The sequence below is a fragment of the Apis mellifera genome, unplaced genomic scaffold, assembly GCF_003254395.2.
Source record: "Apis mellifera strain DH4 unplaced genomic scaffold, Amel_HAv3.1 GroupUN_248, whole genome shotgun sequence".
Classification (NCBI taxonomy): domain Eukaryota; kingdom Metazoa; phylum Arthropoda; class Insecta; order Hymenoptera; family Apidae; genus Apis; species Apis mellifera.
The window spans coordinates 153303-178808 of record NW_020555859.1 but is presented as its reverse complement, the minus strand read 5'-3'; the positions used below and the strand labels follow the sequence as shown (position 1 = coordinate 178808).

Sequence of the window (25506 nt, the reverse complement as noted above, 5' to 3'; positions counted from 1 at the left end):
TGTGTATCTGAAATGATGAATTGTTAAAAATTAGCGATACTACGATATTCAGTCACATATTCAATTGAGCCCTTTCATTCTATTGTTCTCATTCTCTCATTTTATCTAATGCAAACTTAAAATATTTATAACTCATTAATTGAAAATTAATGATATGTATAAGTAAACTTTTTTTACTTTTGTTTTAATGTCTAAAAATTATCCATAATATTTTAGATAATATTTAATGGAATAATAAAGGATAAAATGAAAATTAAAATAAAAAAATTGAAAATTAAATTTTCAAATTTATTATAATTAAACAACAAAATTTTTTTAATTCTACAGTTATTTGACTTCTTTTTTTAAATTTTTAATATTCATATTCATATTTTAATTATATAAACAATTGTTTAAAATATATTGAATTTTTATTTGTCAGTTAACTCAAAAAAATTCTTATATATTATAAAAAAAATAACAAATTGTTTTAAATTTTATATATTAATCATTTTGGTTCTCTCAAAGGATATATATTTATAGATATATATTTTTAATTATTAATGATTTCACCAAATTTATAAAACTTTATCCATGCAAATCAATGACTTCTATTAAAACGATTAAAAAATTATTTTTGAAATTATAATTAATATAAACTACATAAATTAATTAGGGAAAGAGAAATATCGGTGTTTAAAAAATTGTTTACGTTTAATATTTCAATTAAACACATTTTAATGATCATTATAATTCGTTAATGATTAAATCAAATAGCGCGCTTCGATGTATGCAAAGTTGTGTGATTCCTCCAATAATAGAAAAAAATAATAGAAAAAAATTTTAAGGCACATGAATAATTCAATTCAAATAATTATTATTTATACACAGATACAATAAATGATAACTTATGTTTTGGAATATTGGAAACAGATGATATCGAGATGTTCTTAAAAATATCAGTTTTGCGAAATCAAAAAATTAAAAACATGCAATATTTCATAATTTATAATCATAAAATTGATATTATATTAAAAAATTAATTAATAAAAATAAAATTAGTTACTTATACATATATATTATTAAAATAAAATTGTAAGAAATAATATAGATAATGTACGATAAGTTCAATATGATGATTGATATAATATATAAGAGCAAATAAAAAAATTAAATAAAAGAAATTTCATTATGTTCCATTTTTTTAAAATTTTAAAAAAAAATGAGCTCAGAGTAGCTCTGAATAGACTAAAAGATGATAAACTAAAAATAAAAAACGAATAATAGAAGTTAAAAAAAAATATTAAAAATAAAAAAATAAAAAATGATGTCAAAATATAAAAATACTATTTTGATAGGCAAATCGATCTAGAGGAAAATACTAATTTTTATAATTAGAAATTTGGTCTGTTGAAGAAAGAAAGTATAGAAATTTTTGAATAGAATAATAAAAGAGTAATACAATATAAAATACTATAAAAAGCAAAAATTACATATAGTACAAATATATAGTACAATATTATATCTGTGTGATAAATTTTAAAATATCTAAAAAAAAGAAAAGAATTGATTAAATGCTTGAAAAATATATTTAAAATAAAAACAGTATATTATAATAATAGAAAAAGTATATTTAATAAAGTAGTAAGTAAATTTAAGAAGATATTTATTAACATTAAAATTTAATAATATTGATGAAACATCATTTTTTTAAATTTATTTTAATTATTTATAATTAATACTTTTTAATTTATAAAAAATATTTTTTAATCATAGTAAACAAAATAAACTATCAGCATAAAAATGAGACAAATATATCATTTATTGCTAAGCATGTCACAATATAATGAAAATATGATAACAATAATTGAAACAATGAATGTGAAATCATTCAAAATTATATCTTATAGACATGGAAATTAAATAAGAAAAAAAAATAATACATATATAAAATAATTTTCAATACTTTAAAATAAATCAAACATTATAAATATCATAAAAAAAGGTACAAGACATAAGATTATAAAATAAGACATACAAGTTATCGAGAGAATAATAGACAATATGAATAAAAACATTGAAATCATTTGCATATTTGTATAAGAATATACATTTGTTTGCAATGAAAAAAAAAATAAATAATATATAATAATGTAATAAAATTTAATATGCTAGAATCAGATAAAATTAATGGATTCAGAATTTAATAAAATAAATGAAAAATATAAAACTGAAAAACGAGATTAATATTAAAATAACAAAATGTCATAAGCAAAGAAAAAAAATATACTCATTGTAATTTACAATAGAAAAAAGATAAATAAGAAGACATTAAATATAACATTTTATAATTTAAGTTATTCCATAATATAATATTTACAAAATAAATATAATATTTATATATATATAAAAAAATGAATATAATAAAAATATAATATATAATATTATATAATATTTATAAGAAATATTATAAGATAAAATAGCATTCAACAAATAAAATGAAGATGTAAAAATAAAAAGAAATCAATCGTAGAAATACAATGAAAAAAACAAATTACATAATTACCTAATATAGAACATCGGATTTAAAATTTGTACATTTAAAAAAGAAGAGATTAAAATTTATAAATTTATTGATTTTGAATAATATCTATAAATCATATATAAAAAATAAAATTACCAGAAATAAAAATATAGAACAGTAAAATTAAAAAACTTATCCATATTAATGTAATAGACACATACCAATGGAAAAATATAATTTTTTTTATTTCTAAATTATTATTATTGATGATTATTCATTTTTTCAAGATACATTTATTAAGATAAAAATCAGAAAATAAAATCTAATTAAAATCTAATTAAATATATTTAAAAAATAAATATTTAGAAACAAATAAAAATAAAGAAAATTAGATGCAAATTAAATGATAGATGTGAACTTTTAATAATTAAAATTTTATCAAAAGAAAAGAATAATTATAAAATATTCATAGCTATATTCATTCTAACAAAATCAAATCTCTATAAGAATGAATAAAATATATTAAAATAAACAATGATAAAAGAATTATTAATATTTTTAAATTTTTTAGAATGCTTAAATATTTAAAAACTGAAACAATATTATATATTAAATTAATTTTAAATAAGTAAATGTTTATCAACAGTCTATCAACATCAACAATTATTAATAGAATACCTGTATAAATATATATTAGTAAATTAAATGAATCAAAAATAAACAAAAGTTTATATACAATAATCATATCCAAAAATAAAAATTAGAAAAAAAATTCAAGAAATGCTTATAATAAAGTATAATAAAAATGATTATCAATTATGAATTTCAGATAAGAAATTCTAACTCTAATTTAAATGACTATGAATTGTATATAATTTTGTTTGATGATGGAAGAGAATCTCACTATATATCTCACTTATTATTATATGAAATAATAAGTAGAGATAATAACTAAAAAAATACAAAACCACAGGAATTAAAAATCTCAGAAAAATGAATATATGTAACAGATTTGCTAAAAGAAAAAAACATAGATAATAAATTCATATTGAATATTTAAAATTAAAGAAAATGGAAAAAAAAATATGCATAGTAATATTAGAGAATTTCAACAATTAGATAATTTTGATATAAATTTTACTAGCTAGATTATTTATTTAATTTCTATTAATAAAATAATACATAAGAATTAGAAAATAAGACAATTAAATATATCAACTACATTTTTAAACGACGAAGTAAACAGTATATATGAAAATAAGAATTACAATATAAAAAGGAAGAATAAAAATAAATAAATAATTGTATGTACTTAAAGTAAATCCAAAATGTTAGAATGGAAAATTTAATTTAGTAATTTATATCAAAAATTGGATTACAGAAATTTAAAAATAATTTTGATTTATATTGATAATAAGATAATATATAATTTTTGTTGATGATGATGATGATAATTTGATGATGATTAATTACAAGAAAAGAGGAAATTGACAGTCAGAAAAGAATTGAAAAAACAATTTAAAATTAAAGATTTAAAAGAATCAAACAATTTTTTAGAAATAAAAAAAAAAGACAAAATAAAAATAAATAAAACAAATATCAAATATATTAAAAAAAATTAACATAAAAATTTATAATGAAACAAATTTAAAAAAAAAATAAATAATTTCAAATTAATAATCTTGAAAAAAAAAATTAGTCCATCTTTCAGAGAAATAATAAATTGATATTTGTTAGTACAGATCTAGCACATTACAAACCATTTAAGTAATTTTCTAAAAATTATACAAGAACAGTTTAAAAACTAAACAAGATTTGAAATATTTAAAATAAGAAATAATTTAGATAAGAAAGAATGAAATACAAAAATTAGAAATATTCAGATTTTGACTGAAGAAATGATAAACAAAATAGAAAAAATATCAATAAATTCTATGCTATCTTATGCTGTAATTTTATATTTTGAGTCTTACATAAATGAATTTATATAAGATTATATTTTTCATTACTGCAAAAATTAAATATATTATAACTGCAAGTAATTTGTGTGATTTAAAAAATTTATAAGAACTGAACAAAAAAATTGATTGCATTTTATATAAATAATAAAGAAAATTGAAATGATTTAGTCATATATGAATAATGAATATTAATATATTTTCAGATATCATTATTATTAAAAATAATGAGGATTAATATAAAATATAGATCCTAGAAACAATCTAACAGATATAGTTATTAAAATCATAAATAATAAGCAGTACAAATATATAAAAATGATAAAAACTGACTAATGTTAAAAATTAAAAAAAAAATGTTAAAAAATTTTATAAAATATTTATTTTTCTTTATATTATAACAACAGTGATTTTTTAGTTTGCGAAAGAAATTTAAAATTGAAAATATGTCAAAGTAAAGTTAATTTATAAAGAATATGCAATAGTATTGATATATAATGAATAAGCATATGCTTAAGAATATTAGATAAAAGAATTAAATAAAAAAATTATTACATTTATTTATGACTCATTTAAAACAAAAGTTATTATATAGTTTTGAATACAACATTATGATATTTTTATAATATTTTTAATTGTTTAATTAATATATATACATATATTTTTATAAAAATTAAGATTTTAATTTTTGATTTACATTAATGAAATCAATAGAAAATTAAATATATATTAATGTTATATATTTTTTTAATGTTTTATAAATATATTATAAAATGTTTTTATACTGGTGATATTCAAATAATTATTATTTTGAAACAGTAAAATCCCTTTAATAGCAATAATATATTAGTATATGATGTAAGGTACACGTGCTACCCGATATGACGTAAGATTGCACCGTAACCTATACTTTCTTTATTTTTCTTATAATTATTTCTTAAAAATAGTAATTTAAATAATATATCAAAAAGAAAAAAAAAATAATAATGACTGTTGAAAGTACAGAAAATAAAGAAAAATCAATATCTGAAAAAAGTAATACTGAAGCTGAATATTCTGATCTTTATCCAGGACGGAAAGAAATACGCTCTCGTTCTTGGTTTGATAAACTTTTCTTAAAAGAAAAAAGAGAGCAATTAGATAAAACACAATGTGAAATTAATGTGTACAAGTGTGTGCAAAATAGTAAGACTTCTACATTTACTTTTTAAGAATTTTTAATTATATTTTTTTTTATTTGACTTTTCATATTATTTTTATTATTGTCATTAGATTATTAGAATGCTTTTTAATTATATATAGTAATTAACGAATCTTAATGTTAACTATTTCTGGATAATATATTTTTCATTTTTTTTGTGAACAACTTGAGTCATTTATGATCATAACTATTTTGTTTATAGTTTCAGATTATTAAAAAAATCTAAAATAATATACAATTGTAAAAATTGTAAAATAATATACAATTCAATATATAATTGTTCATCCAGTGAAATATTTATCATCAAAAATAAAAATTTCATTAATAAAATTGTACAATAAAATTTTATTTTAGATATAAATGATTTAATTTAATGACAAGAAAACAAAAGTATAGAAAATTGCATAACTATTAAATTGCAAAGCAAAATATAAAATTAAATATAAATATATATATTATACCACTATATATTATATTAAAAAGTATTATTATTATAAAAAATAATATGATTATGAAAAATTAATGAAGTAAAGTATAAAAAATTCATATTTGATTTTTTCAATTATATCTCGATAAATATTTTATATTTATTTTGCCTATATAATATATTTATGTGTATGTATGTGTGTATATATATATATATATATACACATATTCTATTATTATATATATATATATGTATATATGTTATTAATTGCAATAATTAGCAGTATAGTTATGAGATAAATAATTTTTATTTCAAGTATTCTGTATCTTTTATTATATTTTTATATTATTTATTATTATATTATATTATATCATATTATGTTATATTATATTATATTATATTATGTTATATTATATTATATCATATTATTATATTTTTTATTATCAAATTAATTATTATGATAAAGATTTTACATTATTATGTTTTAATTCATTCTTAATCGTAGAATCATTGTCTTTATCTTTTTTAGAATATATATGTTCAAAAAGATTCTTATTTCTGAATACAAAAGAAAATATGATTTAATTATATTTTTAGAAGAAAAAATATGTTGATAAAATTTTATAAAAAAAATTCGTATTAACATGTATGTATAATATATATATATTATTATTAATATATATTTATAAGACATTTATTTTATTTAAATACTACTGAATAAAAAGATATATTCTACAATATCAATAATTTTTCTAAATTGATAAATGAGATATCAATTTTAATTTTATAAATGAAACTATATAATTTTTATCATATCAATTTATGTATTTATTTAGAAAAAAATACTAAACTATTTATATTGAGAAATCTTTAATTTAAGATAAATTTAAAATTTATAAAATTTCAATATAATAGAAAAATTTCTAGATAAATGAAAATAGTAGAATATTACCGTATGTGTTCTTTATCTTTCATATAAATAATTTTATGAAATTCAAATTACGATATCTTTTAAATTGATAATTTTTTAATATAAATAACTTAGTACTTTTTTTTTCTAAGAAATAATGAGCTATATCATTTGGCAAAAAAATTATTTCATTTAAAAAAAATTAAGATCATATGACTTTTATTCATTTATAGTGAAACGATATAATATATAGTATATAGTATAGATTAGTATATAATCTCTCTCTTTCTCTCTCTCTCTCTTTCTATATATAGATCAATTTTAAAACTTCCATGAAAATTTTAAAAGCAAAACTTACATATCCATGCAAATAAGATATAATTTATAAAATATAATAGAATATGCAGATATTTCATCGAAATTAAATAATATAAAATATTTTCAATCTTCTATTATTATTATAATATAATAGTAAATAAAATTATATTATATATTATATGTACTATATATATATTAATTTATTATATAAAATATAGCATATTATTTACATATTAGTTTATTTAAATAAAGAAATACCTTTTACGAAAAGAATGTTATGAAAATAATATTCTTACAAAAATTGATATAATATTTATATAGTATATATAAATATATTTATATATTAGAATGTATAATATTATATAATATATATAATATATTATAATATTATATATATATATATATATATATATATATATATATATATATATTATTGTTTTTTAAAAGAAAAGAGAAAAAAATTAAATTGTAAAAAAAAGTTTAGTTGAAATTAGTTTGAAAGTTAATATTAATTATATAAACAAATATATATACATATATAATTGTACATCGTAATACAATTTATCATTTATATAAGAATTTTATACAGAATTTTACTTAAAAAATTAAATATTTTAGGTTCTCTGGTTAAACTAATGTTAGGAGCATTAAAGGGATCTGGATGGTATGTAATAAATTTTTTTTCATTTATATTATTCTAATTATAATATATCAAATATAACAATTTTCAAAATATTTGTAATGTTGTGAATATTAAAATTGAATATTAAAATATAAAATATGAAATTATTAAATATTTGAAAAATAAACATTTTAGATATTATTTATTATTATTTTTGAATTATTATTGAACATTTTTTTTGAACATTATTATTTATAAATATCTTATTTTTTAATTTTTTAAAATAATAATTATCTTAAATTATTCAAATGAATTTATATATTTATAAATATATATATTATTTTTAAATGGATTTATTTATTTTATCTATTTTTCTATTTATATATTATATTATAAAAATAGAATTAATAAGAATTAAAATTAAATAAATTAAGAAATTTTTATCATTAACATTCAAAATATATTAAAAATTTTTTTCTAACAAAAGAAAATTTAAAGATAATCTTCAATATTCTTTTTTTGTATACTAAAAAATAATCAACTGTTTGAAAAATAATCAATTTATAAAATTATATGTTGTTAACATGTTATATTATTTATGATATTTTTATTAATGATTTATAGTAATTATTATGTTAAAAAAGAAGAAATAAAAATAATAATTATGTTAAAAAAAAAAATAAAAGTAATTTTGTTTGTAGAAAAATAAACAAATATTGCAATTTAATTTTTTATGATTATTCTAATATAAACTATATTGATATTTATTTTTAGCTTAGAATAAAATTTATCAAAGATTTATACTTTTTTATTTTTATCTTGTTGTATTTTTATATTAAAAATCATAGATAGAATTAATTATATAATTAATGTAAGAAAAAATGTATTTCATAAATCTTTTTTCTTTCAGTATTTTATAAATGTAAAAATCAAAAAAAGTCTTAAAATTAATATGAATCTAAAATATTTAAGTATTTTATATAATTTATAAAAAAGTCTTCAATTGCATTATAATATTTAAAACTTATTAATATTTTATGAAATATTAAAAAATTTATGAAACATATATATAGTTTTCAATTGAAATTTATAAAATATTAATAAAAATTTATAAACTGAAAAAATATTATTTTTAATATTATTTTTTATACTAAATTCCGTATATTATGTAATTATTGATAGAATTAGTAAATTTGCTGATTAGCTCACCTCACGATTTTAATAACCTTAAAATATGGTATTCCATTTAGGCAACTTTTTCTTTTATACAGTAATCAGCGATTGATTTTTTAAGTTTTTGAGCCGAAATTTTTTTGATTTTATACATATATTTTATTCATACATTCATATATTAAATTCTGTCTATATTTGTATTTCAAGATAAAATTTATTATGTTATTATTTTTTGATATTTATTTAATTTATATATATTATATTAATTTAATATTATATTATATTATATTAATTTATATTTATATTATATTAATTTTAAAAATATTAAAAAAAAATGTGTTTCATATTTTTGTTGTTTTATTAAATTAAATGTTACTTTTTTAATTTTTATACTATTTATTTACTATTTTATACTATTATTTAAATTAATATAAAATTAAAATAAAATTTAATTTATATATGTATAAAAAAATGAGATAAGATAGTAAAATAACTTTTATTTTTTTATTTATTTTTTATTTATTTTATTTTTATTATTATTTTAAAATATTTTATTATAATAATCTTATATAATAGCAATAAAATTATTTATAAAATATTATAAAAAAATATGTTAAATAATATCTTAAGAATAATAATTATTAAAATTTTATTTATTATAATTAAGATTTTATAATTATCTTAAGATAAAATGAAAAATTAATTCATGAATATATATATTTAATTATTTGATTCAATAATTGGATAAGATTGAATAAGATTATGTAGAATAAAATATTTATATTAATTTAATAAATATAATTTTAGTATATTTCTTCAGTATTTATAATGTAAAATTCATGCTGTCTTTATAAATATTTAAACACTGTATCCTTTAAAGAAAGATATATAATATAATATTTTAATTTCATGATATTCTAATGAAGAACTCTGAAATGTAATGAATAAATTATTATGGAAAAATTTCAAAATTCATTATTTTATCTAGATTTATTATTTTATTATTCTATCTAGATTATACAAATAAATAATAATGAAATATCCAAATTTTTTTAAATCACTATAATGTTTAACACTTTTTTATAAACATCGAAATTTATTAAATAAATATTTATTTTATTTAAATTTTATTCATTAATTTATTATACTATTATTATATATTAAAATATTATAAGGCATGAAATTAAGATTTCTAATTTTCTATTGTATTATTTAATGATATAATACATAAAATACTTAAAATGCTAAATTATATATTAACTCATATGCAGAAATGAAAAAAATAGAACGAAAAAAATTAGCATGTATTAAATGTTAAAAGAAAGAAATTAGCATTTATTATATTATTATATTCAATTTACCATTTTATTTATTCATTATATATTCTTTATTCCTTATTTATTTCTTAACAAGTATCTATTTGTTAAGAAATAACTTATTGAGAAATAAAATTTGTATTATGTAATTGAATAATATAATTAAATCATTCATATAATGAATTATTAATTTTTACTTCTAATATTTCGTCCAAATAATTGAAAAATAATTAGATTCAAATTATTAATCAAGTTATAATCATATTAGTTTATTATGTTTTTGTTTCTATATGTATATATATGTAATTGATATATTGACATATATATATTCAAATAATTTAAGTAAATAGAAATTCAAGTATCTAAGTATGAATTTGATGAAATATTCGAATATATGAAGTGATTGAGACTTTCGATGAAAAATAATTTTGGATATTTTTGGATATTGATATTATTGGTAACTAAAAAAAATTAACATATATAATTATATATTATAATACTATATTATATTATATTATTTATTATTTTGCTATATAAAAATAAAAAAATATTATATATGATAATAAAAAAATTTATTTATATTGAAAGAAAATAGAAATGTTTTTGTGAATATATGTTATGTTTTATTCATTTTTACATAATTTATTTTTGACAATATATAGTATAAGTATTCGTACATGTTAATTGAAAATGATTATATGTTTGAGATAATCTTGTTTTCTTATTGTTTCATTTATCTTATCGATTTATTAAATGTTTTTAAAATTTCTTAATATTCTCTATTTTTATATTATATTATATTATATATTTTTATTTTTTTTTTAATTATTAAAAATAATTGGAAACTTTCTAGAATACATTAAAATTTTTAATATAAATACTTTAATTATGCTATTATATTTTTTTTGTCAAAATTATCTGAGAAATTTAAATTCTAAATTTATAATTTTTAAAATCATATAAAAAATTAAAAAAATAAAACAATATGATTTTAATTCATAATGCTATAAAAAAAAATTTTTTCTTTATTCTATAATTCTTGCGAAGTATAATGTAAGTTTGCAATATGATGATTTTGAGAAGTTTATCTGAAAAGTTTTTAATTATTTTTATTACTTTAGATATAAATAGAAAATATTACAAATTCGTAGAAACATTTGCTATTTTGCTGGAAGAAAAAATAAAACAAAATTTAGATTTAAAATAAATAATACTTCTATTTATTACAAATATCAAAACATAATTTAAAAACTATCACGATTTTAAAATGATTGATATTTCAATTATTTATTTAAAAAATATGTTATTAATTAACATATTTTTATTTTTTTTATAGAAATGCTGAAAATTGAAAAATTATTGTATGAGATTATTGCATAAAAAATTTATGAAGTTATGAAACTAAAATGAAAATTTTTATTTTTTTTAATAAAATATAAATTTTGAAGTATGAATTTTAATGAATTTTTATATTTTTATTAATTTATTTTCAGAATAAATAGATATGCACGGTTAAATATATCATTAAGAATATATACTTCATTTTTTTTATAAATGAAATAATTTTCGAATGTATATTAACAAAGATTTTTTCATATTTAAAAACTAATATCTAGATATATAAATACTTTCTGACAAAAAATATCTAATTTTTTTCTAAATCTGTTTTATTCTGAAATTTTATCATATTAACAATTAATATTTGGATAGTCTTTTTATGAGATATTTTAAGATATAGAATTACTTATTAGAATTTTGTTTGTTTATACAATGATTTATATAATGTATTTGCGTCATTATTAGTCGTCATTATTAATCATTATGTGTCAATATTTTTTTCGTAAATAGCAAATAGTGAGAAAATAATAATATATAATAGTAAATACATATAAATTTTGTTTAAAAAAATAGCATTAAAAAAATAGAAAAAACATATATATATAATAGTAAATAAATATAAATTTTGTATAAAAAAAAGCGTTAAAAAAAGTAGAAAAAAAAAGTTTTACAATCTATTTATGGTATACAATAATGTATATATCAATTTACATAATTATCAATAATGCATGTTAATACAAAATAAATTCATTTATATATAATTCATTATGTAATAATTTTTTAATGTCAAATATTTTAAATTTTAAAAATTAATAAAAGGACATATATACATATATATATTTTGAAACTAAATGTTTCAAAAAATATTCTAAATATAAAAATCAATATATACTGTTACAAGATTAAAAATACTGTTATAAGATTTTTAAATGAAATTGAATGCGATACACATATTTAAACAAAAAAATAATTTTATTTACAAGAAAATATCTTAAATATTGTGACAAAAGTGCAAACTTCTTTTTGATCATGAATCAAATAATTGAAATGTAAGATCATTGTACGGGATCGATATTTATATAATTTTGTATATTTGTTTAATAATTATCTAGTTATATCAATATTAATAAAATGTAATGAATTAATATTTAATATTCATTATTTTGATTAGGAGATTGCAAAACTTCTTTATCTTTCATTTTTTTCTAACAGTTACTATTTATGAAAAAAAAATTGTAGCAATGATATGAATATCATAAAAAGTTATAAAAAAAAAAGACTTTATATTTTGTGTTTTTTATTTATAACAATTTTAGTGAAGTCGATCTTGGTCGTCACATTGCATGTGAAGTATGTGATGAAAAAGTTACTGGTGGTTATGATCCAGAAACAAATCAGGTAAATGTTAATTATAAAGTATTTATATTTCTATATTATTAATATAAAATATTTTATATATTTCAGATTATAATTTGTCAAAATACTGCTCGTACTAAAAATTATGTTCAAAGTACTTTAAGTCATGAAATGATTCATATGTTTGATTATTGCCGTAATAAATTAGATTTAAATAATATAGATCATTTAGCTTGCACTGAAATAAGGGCAGCTAATCAATGTCATTGTAGTTTTCTTGGTGCATGGTTTAGAGGAACTGCTTCACTTTTTAATATTAAAAAGGCACATCAGGTAAGATGTATTTATTATATATAAATATAAGCGATTATAGCTATTTAAGACTGCTTAATAGTTCAGTAGATAAATATTTATCTATAAATTGAAAATTTTTTGTTCAAATCTGAAAATTTTTTCGTAATATGTGCTACATTTTGAATTATGATTTGTAAACTTTTAATCAATTTAAATTTATTTAGAAATAATATCTCTTTGCAAATTTTAATTGCTAATTTTCTGCTGTATTAAAAAATGAAATATTTTTAGCGAATAGTGTGATAAGATTAAATATTATTAATTGAGATTATGTTATTAAAATATTTATTGACAATTTGATTAAATATTTTATGCTAATTGTAATTTTTTCAAATTTTCAAATTATTTTACAAAACCTTTTTTTGTGATATATTGTTCATTAATTTTGTATTTCTTATATTGGAATAATTGAGTATAAATATTTTATTTAAGAAAAATATTTCTTTTGTTTCTTATTATAAACTGATTTACAATTGTTTAAATATATTTTTGAATATATCAAAATATAAATTACATAATATTGATTATTTTTTTCATTTATTAAGCAATCTTAAGCAATCTTGAGTATATGAAATTTATCTTTATATAAAAAATATTTAATATCATATAAATAAAGTATATTATTTCACTTAATAATATAGAAACATTTTTCTAAATAAGAAAAAGTAATATATTAAAAGAAATTAAAATATTTTTCATTATTTCTTATATTTTAAAATTATTATTAAATTCATTATTATTATTTGTTATTAAGTTACATATTTTCAATCTCAGTATTATAGCTATGTATGCGCGCGCGTGCACACACACACATACCATACGTTATGTTAGTCATGTATATAGTTAACTATATACATGATATTCAAATATTATGTAATTAATTAAAATATATTGCTAGTATTGATTATTAATAGTGAAATTGTCTGTTTGATCATAATAATATAAAAATATTTTGAATATAGAAACTATATTATTTATTATAGTTCTATTATTTTGCTCAAGATTTCATAAAGTCCAGAGTGTAAAAGTGTAAAAAACTTATATTTTATTTAAACATTGCATTTTATTTAAACATTTTTCTTAAAATTATTATTTTAAATTATGTTAAATGTAAATCTAAAATTTTTTTTATTTTGAATCATTTCTTTTCGTTTATTTAATTGTTATAATGATTGTTATTACGATTGTTATAAATTCTTAAATTTTGTTTATTTTTGGAAATTATTTTTTAAAAAATATAATTAATTTAATTTAAATATTCAGCTTTCACGTTTCAACTATATTTGAGTTTTTTCTTTTTAAATTATTCTTTATTTTTCATTATATATTCATATGAATGGATTCAAATATTATTATTAAGTCATTTTGCATAGAAAAATTAAATAAAAAAAATAGAAACAAAACGAGAGTTAATTGTTATCCTTAAATTTATAAAAAAATGAAAATGAAACTCGTAAAATATGAAATTTACAAAATGGAAATTATATTGTTACGATGACAAATAAAGTTTCTAATATTAAATTCACGATATAATATTTCATATTTAGAAAATTCTTTTCCAATATTGCTATTTATTGTATAGATATCGTTATTGTATATCGTTTTCACTTCCATATATTAATATATTTTTTTGTTTATAATTCCAAATTCAAATTCTTACAATTTATTTTATAAGATATTTATCCAATTGTCTTAGCAATAAAAGGAAACATATAGATGTTCTCAATGGAATAATATTATTTCATGATTTTATGTCAGATTCTACGGATATTTGTAATATTTTTATAATATTACATGATATAATATTAGTGTATAAATATTGGCTGATTTAGATAGTTTATTGTTCGTACTTTATAACTGTTAGATAATTATTGTATTTCTTTTTTCACAGAGATATGTATGTCTTTATATAATTCTTCATTTTTTTGATCATTGTTTCATCATTGTTTATTTTTAACTAATTTAATCACATTATTAATCTTGCTGATTGTTTTGTTATTTATTAATCTTTTTCTTTAAAAATTTTATTGTATAAATTTTGTTTATTGATGAGATTTAAATTATTTTATATTGTGACTTATATATATATATTGACATCACTAAATATTCCGAAGCTTTATATAATGCTTTTATCTAAATTTGTAATACTAATTGAACACTAGATTGAATTTCCATGTTAGATGTAGAGTTATTTAAAAGAAATTTATATTATCCATATTGTTTTTATTGAATTCAACTAGTTTTTATTATTTATTTATATTTATATTTACTTTCATTATTAATTAATATTTATTGTTTTAATAAAGATTTCGTATTGATTAATTACATAATTTTCCTGTTTACATAAAAAACATTCAATTTTATCCATAGATGAGAAAATTTTGTATTGAATGTTATTATAGATGATTAAAAAGGACTATTATAGGTGATTAAAAAGAATTTTTTGATATTTTATTTTTTAATTCTTCAGAATTGATGAAAATTTGTTTTTCAAAATATTCACTATTCACAAAATATGGAAATCCGAGCTTTTTGAATTTTTGTTCGAAAATCATCTTGTTTAACTTCGGCTGTAATAAGTTAATCTATTTTTTATAATTTATAAAAGTAGTTAGTAAGTTAATCTATTTTTTATAATTTATAAAAATATTTTCTATATATTGACATGGATCGAATATAAAGAAAAAATAATTTTTTGTATGTTTCATCAATTATTGAGTAGGAATGACGGTGATGAACATATTGTTAATTGATAATTAATTAATAATTTGGAATGATTATTATTAAAATTGATTATACAAAAATATTGATTGTATCTTTATTATTAAGATAAACTACTTGACTATTTGAAATTCGGAAAGCAAACCATATGATTATCCATAATTTCGATTATAGCAGAACTATAATTATTTATATTTTTTTTGCTATCAATTATAATGATTTTGTTTTTTATTGAAGTATATAATACTCATTGTAGCAAAAGTATAAGATTTTGAAAATTGTGAATTTGGTTGATTTAATAATTTTCCATTCAATAAATTATTTGATTTCCATATTTAAATTTTCTTGTACTCAGAAATCTTGTTATCGTATATTAATATTCATGCAATATATATCATTATATTTAATGATAGAAATTTTAAAGTAAAATAATAAATAATATTTATTATCCTATTTTATAGATTGTATATGCTGTTCTGTATATAATCTAACAAATATCATAAATAATAAAAATATTTATATTTTACGAACTTTGTGACAAAATTAAATATGATAAATAATTTTTAAAAGTAAGTATACATAAGTATACATAGTATAAATATATTTAATAATGTTGAATATTAGGATATAAATATTCTCGGTGTTAAAATGTTTATATAAATAATGTTACTCAAAATATTAATTGAGATATAAATATCCTACTAAAAAGATTATAGATAATTTTTATCCGAATATTCGGATAATATATTAAATTTATATTAATATATTAAATATATTAAATTTACTTGAATATGTCTAAATAATTAATTCCGTGGATTTTTATTTAATTATATTTTACATATTTTGCTAAAAAATAGATGATTTCATTAGAATGTTTTTTATATATTGTGATTCTGCATTATTAGAATTTAAAAATTGAGAAACTGACTAATTGCTTGTAATTGATTCTAGTTCAGTAGAAAAATTTTCATGAAGAGATATATAAAAATAAAATACATTGTTTACGAAAGTTTTATTTATATTTACTTTTGTATTTAAAATCATTAAATAAATCATTAAGAATTAAATTTCTATCATAAAATATTCTTTCTTTTATAATATTAACTTTTTTTTTATAATATAAGTTGTATGTCGATTGTATATCTATCTAATTAATTTTGCTATTTTTTATAATGCTATTGTTTGGCAAGGATGATTATCTAATATAATATTTAATATAAATCTATTTATTGTAAAAACTGAAATATTTAATGGAGATGATGATAACCAATGAATGATAATAATAAAAAATAATAAATAAAAAAGTATTCTATTATTTTTGCAAAATAAAATAAATTATAAAAAGATGTAACTTATATGATTATCAAAAACGAGAAGACATTTTCTATTATTAGACATTTAGCGTGTCTAATGAAATAAATAAGATATTTAATAAAATTTTTCTTTATCATTCATTCATTTTCATTGTGTAATTGCAATGGAACTAGGAGAGTTCCTTGACAGATTTGAGAGAAAATAAAAAATGAAAATCTCCTAAAGAATTAATTACACAATATATTGATCAAAATGTTCGGTGGTTTTGGAAATTTATTTTTTTCCTTTTATGCTAATTATTTTTCATAACTTATGTATTGTAATTATCTCAATTTTATACATATCGTATCTATACTATTCTGGATCAAAAATATCTTTTCAAATATTATTCGCAAATTTTCATAAAAACATATTTATTAAAAACAATCATCCTATTTAAACTAGTTGTTCAGGAATCAGAAACAAAAAAAGAATTGAATGTTCCGAGACATAATGTTTTAAATTATGCTGCTTCGTTTTTTGTCCAATTTTGAGACATATTTTTATTATTTTTTTCGCAAATAAATATGTAAATTTTCTAGTTTAAATTAGTAAAGATTATAATTTAAAAATAAGATTTGAAATTAATAAATATTTTATAAGTAATTTTTATTTGGATTGATCTTCTTATGTATTTCTTATTAAAAGATCTCTTATTTAACTTTTTTACTTTATATTAATATAATGCAATTTATCTTTATAAACTGATTGGTACTTTATTTTTTCTATGAAATAATTTTTCTATCCATCAAAAATTCTATAAAATATTTTAGTAATCATTTCTGTAAATTAGCTATGTATCCCTATGTATCCTTTTTTATATTTTATTTAATTGATTGAAATTTCAGATTTTATCATATTTTTTCAAAATTCGTTATAGGATTTTTTTATCAATTCTTGTTTTTTCCCAATTATATTTTTTTCCATATTTATATATGTAATTAATTTTCTCTCTGTCTAATATTCGAGTTTTAATTTATATCTAATATAATTTTTTAGATATTTCATTATTATACTTTGTTTAGCTTCTATCTAGTATTTGAATTTTTCATTTTCCTATTCAGTATTATGGTATAATCTATATCATCAGTAATCCAATTAGTCTTATTGAAATTATTATATATATCAGACTCTCAATAATAGCTTAAAAATCATTATTATTTCCTAAATTGAGTTTCTAATTTTTCATATCCTATTCAGAATATTTAATTCTTTGACATCATTCAATTCATTTTTCTTTTTTTTTGATGAAATAAATACACGATATTTATTATTTACGATTGTTGTTATCGTGTTATATAAATCGTTCTGCTCTATCATCTTCTTTCATCTCTCAGGAAATCTTATTATTCCCTCTTTTCAAAATTGTTGGGATTTATTTGCAAAATATTTCTTAAGGTATGTTTTTATTTCGCTTACGGATTGGAATCGTTTATCATGAAAAGAATTTTTTAATGTCAGGAATAAATAATAATCGGATAGAACAAAATCTGGAGAATAGATCAGAAAATGGGGTAAAACATCCCAATCAAACTAGAACAGCTTTTCTCTTATAGCCAGTGCAATATGCGGGTTTTGTCGTGATGAAAAATGACGCTTCATCAATTCGCCAATTCTGGCTGTTTTTCTGCTATGCCGGTTTTTAATTTATCAAGCTGATTGCGATATTTAATTGATGAATTCACCTTGAAAAAAGAATTCATAGTAAATCTTTCCAATTCTATCAAATAAACAAAAGAACTTTCTTCGGGTGAAGTTCAAGTTTCGCGACAATCAAAGATCTATTGTTTTTAAATCTATTAGTTTTAAATCAATGCGTTTTTGATACATTTTGATATAAAATCCAAGTCTTCTCTTCAGTGACAAGATTCTTCAAGAAAGGATCTCTTTTATGTCGCTGCAGAACAAATTGCACATAGAGACGTGGTTCATAAGGTCAGTCTCTGTTAATAATTGTGGAATCCAAAATTTACATCGATCAACATATCTTATCCTAATCAGGTGATTATGTATTGTTTTGGGAATATTAGTGGCATTTCACTATCTTGCACGCACTATTATCGCGTATTTTCAACAACCATGGCCTTGAATAGATTGCCATGATAACATGGCCATTGATAAGATTGCTGCTAGGTGGTCGCTGTGGTCTTCATCTTTCAATTCAAAATTGCCAGCTCTAAATCTCTTAAACCAATTGCAGATAATCGTAATACCATTTCCATAAACAGTAAATCTTGTTTGTAATATCATTTGCATCTTTTTCAATGAAGTATAACATATCACAAATGTTTCCTTTAGCTATCTATATTGAAAGGTATAGAAAAAAATTTTAAAAGAAATGTCACCAACTAAACATATTTTAAAAGAGCTTTTGGACGACTGAAACCGATACCATAAACGGCTAATATATAAGATATATAATAGATAAGTTTACATTTCATATAAAAATAGCCAATTAAAATCATTGCTAACGTGTAAAAGAAACTTATGGGAAACTCTAATATTAATAATTTATATATCTATTTGATATATTACATATATCCCATTGTTATTAGTCTTCACTGAAATATCCAAATAATTGTGACCTTATCTAATTTTATGATTTCATATAATTGCGATAATTAATGTTTTTATGTAATTTCTTGTTACCTATATAATGTCGTCTATGTATATTATAATGTTGAATATAGTTTACTAAAAAGTATATTTGAGTAAAAAAAATCATACAATATAATTATACAATCATATAAAAGATACATACATTAAACGTTTCATCGATAAATTCGCAATTAATATGTACAAAAAATATTCAATTGAATTCAAAATACTTCTATTTTCAGACTTTACATTTTTCTCACTTTCTACTTGATTTCTTATCCCTATTTGAATCTCTCTTTCACTCACTTACTCACTCACTCACTCATTCACTCACTCGCTCGCTCGCTTGCTTACTTGCTTATTTATTCACTTACTTATTTCTACATGCACTCTCTTTATTCATACACACCAAATTGCAGAATTATAATATTTATTCTTTTTATTATATTATATCTTATTATATAATATAGCTTCTTAGATCTTTATTTTACTTTATATTACATATAAATTATAAAGATCTGTTTTTTTACTTTATTTATAATTTTTTGAATTTTATGATGATACATTTATTTCATATATTATAAATTTACATATGACTATATATCTTTCGTAACTTCTTTAGCTGTCTCATGTGTATTATTTTCTTCAACATCTCGTTTAATGTGTTTTTGATATTGCAGTGATATTTGTTGTCTCTTTTTTCAATGATTGGTGCTATTCGCAAATAGTATTCATCTGTTTAATTTTTTTATTAATTAATTTCATATCTCAATATTCTAATTTCTTTAATCTTTCTTTATATCACATGTTTTTATTTTATTTTGAATTCACATTCTATTATCTTGACTTTTTTTTGATGATTAGATTAGTTATGCTTTTCTTAGTTCTTTGCGATTTTCTTAATTCGATTTTCTTTTTCATTTTGCGATTTAATTAGTTAATATATTTTAATTTCATTTGTATTTTCTTTTCATTCATTTTAAACTTTGTATGTTTATGAAAATATTTTAATTAGAGATTTTAATTAAAGATGTGTGATAGTTTAGTAAATTTTAATAAAATGTGATATTTTTTAAAAATATTATATTTTTACTTATAATTTTATTTGTTTTATTTATTAACTTTATTTATTAATTAAAATATTTTTTATTTTTTATTATAATAAAATGTAATTTTTGTATCTTCCAATCGTGTAATTTGTCTATGCTCAATCTTGATTCTATGTTTCATATTAGAATTTATGTTTTTTTTAATTTTTTAATTGTACCTTTCTTCCATTTATCGGAAGAATTAAGATATTAATATCACTTTATTTGTTTTTATACTTTTTATATTAACTTGCAGTTTATTATCGCCTTTATTCAAGTTTAGCATCTATGAGCATTTTTCTAGTTATTAAAGATTTTTTTTTCAACTTTTTCATTTTGAGAAAAAAATACGCTGTTCACGTTATATCTTGCAATTTCATTTTTATAATTGATTATTTCATTATATATATATATATATATATATAATATATATATATATATATATATATATATATATATATATATTATTATTATTAAATTAAATTTGTTCTTTATTTGTTCATATAATTCTATGTAAATTTTAATATATTTTCATATAATTGTTGTATTCGTATATTATAAATACATATCATTTTTTTCTTTGCATCAATTACATAGATTTTCATATATCCTTTTCTAGTATTTTCTTTGCTTTCCTTTGTATCTTCTACTTTAAAAATGGTTTCTGACTTATTTTTTCTTTTAGGATTTTATGTATTTACTAACATATCACGTTCATATTGTAGTTGTGGAATATATTGTAAAAATATCAACAACTCTCTTGATATAGTATTTGGATCTAATAAATTTATATGCATTTGTTGATTTAATTTTTTGTGCATGTACGTATACATTTATGATTATACTATTATTATTATTATTATTTGTTGATATGACTTTATGATCAGTCTTGAATTTATGAAAATTACGTACAATCTGGTGTTATAATTATTTTTTAATTTCGAATTTTATTTTAAATCTATTTTTCATCATTTTTTTAATCAATATCATACTTTTGAATACAGTTTTAATATATAAAATACGTTTTATAATTATCTTTCTGTTTTTGCTATATTTATTTATTCTTTTTCTTAAGATTATGCCAACTTAATTTTTAATTTCTTATTATAATTTTATTGTAAATTCTATGTTGGAAAATTTTTTCAGGAATCGTGTGACTTATCGTTATATGATCAATATATTAAGAATTATTTGATTTGTGCTTAAACAAAAACAGAATTTATTTCTTTCAATTTATTTCTTTCTTTAGCTTTTGTGCCCTATTTTCCAAATATTTAATTCCTATATTTTTTTTTTATATATAATTTTATATATATTTTTTTATATATAATAATTTACATAAAAAATATTCCATTTCTTACAAATCTTATCTCTTAAATATGTTCTTTTTTTGATTCTTTATCTTTTTTTCTTAAAAATGTTTTTTCTCTTTCTATATTCATCTATCTCAAACTTTGATTAAATCTTTTGGTTTTATTTTTATATTTAGAAATTTGAATTATTTAACATTTCAACGATAAAATATACATTTACAATAATTATTTTTATTTGACAAAACTTTTATTCTATGTGAAATAAATTTTATAAATCTAACTATCTAAGATACGTATTCTAAGATACGTATGGTTTTAAAATTTTTTTTATATTCTTCAAATTTACTGTAAAAAATTTAATTATAATTGATACTTTTGACATAATAATATTTACTGATGTGTAAAATTTCATTATGAAATTTTTTCTAAATCAAAAAAACTTTTTAATTTCTGTTAAAATAAAAATAATAATTTTGAAATCATAATTGATTCATTCCAAATTGAAAATTTGAAATGAAATTTTCTTTATATTAAATATTTTGGTAGTTTTTATTACAATAAAATATTTTAATTTCATATTTTTATTTTTATATTATATATTTTACATTATTATTATACATATTAATATTAAAATGAATATTATCATAGTCATATCTTTCCTTCAGAATTGTGTTATAGACAAGGCTGTTAGATCCTTAGTTGCAATAAAAAACATATCAAAGGATGAAGCCACGGAAGCTGTAATGCGAGTTTTCGATAAATGTTATAATGATTTGGAACCAGTTGGAAGACGACTTCGTAGAAATTCAATGGATATGGAAAAAGCATATTATGAAGGAACATATTATGGATATTCAAATTAAATATAGAAATTTTGTCTAAGTGTAGTATTTTATTTTATTATATCTCAAAAAATACTCATTCATAGATAATGTGATCATTCTTATTGCATTTTCTGGATATCTAACATCGAAAAAATAATTTAAAAATAAAATGTATTTTAAGATATAATAAAATATGTTTATTAAATTACGAAAATGATAAAAATATATAAAGATTAATATTTGAAAAGTGAATAGTTTTACATGGATATGAAAGATGAGTGCAGGATTTTTTTGATCTAGAATTTCTATAATCTATACATAATTTCTATTATATATATATATAAATATATATATATATATATATATATATATATATATATTAATTCAAGAATATATCAATCTATACAAATAAACAATATTTTTTGACTTATTATAACCGAACTATGTAAAATTTTATCATATAATCACTATAACAATTTTTTTTACAGACTTTCGGCAATTTTTAAATCAAATATTTGCAATGTAATGAATGAATGTAATAAAGAAATATAGTGCTTTATATAATGCTTTGTATAATGATCTCATTATTCATATTTCCCAGATTTAATTCTTTAGGAAATAATAAAAAAAATCTTTTATTATTATTCAGACTATGAATAAATTTTAAATTATTCAATAATTGAATTTTTTAATAATAAGGTGTAAAAATGAGATTAAGAAATAATGTGGTTTAATATGATATGATAATTGAAATTGATGCACAAATATAATTATTGAAGTTAATAAGAATAAAAATGTTTTATAGATTTGACGAAACAATAGCAGATAAAATTAAGTATGTAATGTTATAAATATAACATTTTAACAAAATTATTTTAACAAAAATATAATATTGTAATCTATTTTAATTATCTTAATTATAATTTAAGTATTATTTAGTATTAAAATTATTATATTTAGTATTAAAAAATCTAATATATAAAATTTGGATTGCAATAGTTCCTAAATCAGTTATAAAATAATTTTTTAAGCAAGAACATACAATATATATTAAAATTAAAAATATTCAATATATATTATGATAGAATAGAAATTTTTATGATAGAATAGAAATATATGATAGAATAAAAATTTTAAATTTTAAATTTTTAATATATAGATAATATTTAAAATTTGTGTAAATATATATAATATTTAAAAGATGAAGTCAAAATTAAATATATAAATATTTTTTTTTTTCATATTTTTTTTTCAACTTGAAACTTTTATTATGAATCATGTCAATAAAAAAAACAATACAAATAGTAAAATGTAAATTGAATAACAGTAATGAAACAAAATTTTTATTCGACAGTATTTTATAAAAATAAGTAAATGTAAAACGCAATATTATTGTTTGTATATCTCTAAATATTAATAATTAAATATTAATTCATAAATATTAAAGAATAAATATAAAACCATTGATGAAACAATTATTACAATCGAAATATATTTGAAATATGAATTAAAATAAAGATAATTAAATAAAAATTTCTTGAAACAAATAACAATAGTAATCATATGATTATATTGGATTTATCAGAAAGTTTAAATAATATAAGAAACAAAGATTATAAAAATTAAGGATAATTCGAAAGATCTTAAAATAATAAAACAAATATTAAAGTTAAAAAATAAATCCGATTCTATTTTAAAATCTTTTAATATTATATTATCATGCAAATTTATATAAATTTGATAATCATTTATCAAATCATAGATTTTCACACATCATATTTATGTCTTTCTTTATAGATTTCTACATTAGATTATGTATAATAACATATGAAAACACTCTTAAACTTAACAATTTAAGACAAATTTAAAAAATCATATTTTAAATGCAATTATATTCCTGAATTGACTTTTAGATCACGAGTTAAATTTTGATTTTGAATTAAACTTTGAGTCTCGAATTGATATTCAAATTATGAAATTATAGATAAAATTTTTGAAATCTTCCTCTATTTGGTCCAAGGCTCAAATATTTAAGAAATGAATATTCACACATCCTTAATATAAAATTTTTTCCGCATAATATACAAGTTAAATTGAATCTTTAAATGACTTTGGTTTTATTGCAAATTATTA

At 17.1% G+C, this 25506-nt stretch overlaps 1 protein-coding gene across 5 annotated transcripts in view; it reads left to right on the top strand.

The window, feature by feature from the left end:
* Positions 1-5305: 5305 nt before the first annotated feature.
* The window catches only part of LOC726834 (mitochondrial inner membrane protease ATP23 homolog), a 36254-nt gene continuing 16053 nt past the window's right edge, over positions 5306-25506 (top strand). For 2 of the 5 annotated variants that reach the window (XR_003306402.1, XM_026445958.1), the window contains exons 1-4: positions 5312-5646; positions 7936-7981; positions 13083-13164; positions 13231-13455. Coding sequence is in view for 4 of the 5 variants with exons in the window: in XM_026445958.1 (XP_026301743.1) it covers positions 5448-5646; positions 7936-7981; positions 13083-13164; positions 13231-13455 (552 nt within the window). In the remaining variant the exon portion in view is untranslated. Of the gene's footprint in view, positions 5647-7935; positions 7982-13082; positions 13165-13230; positions 13456-23214; positions 23528-25506 lie in introns of those variants that run through there. The other 3 variants (XM_026445960.1, XM_026445956.1, XM_026445959.1) reach the window with 3 other exon arrangements.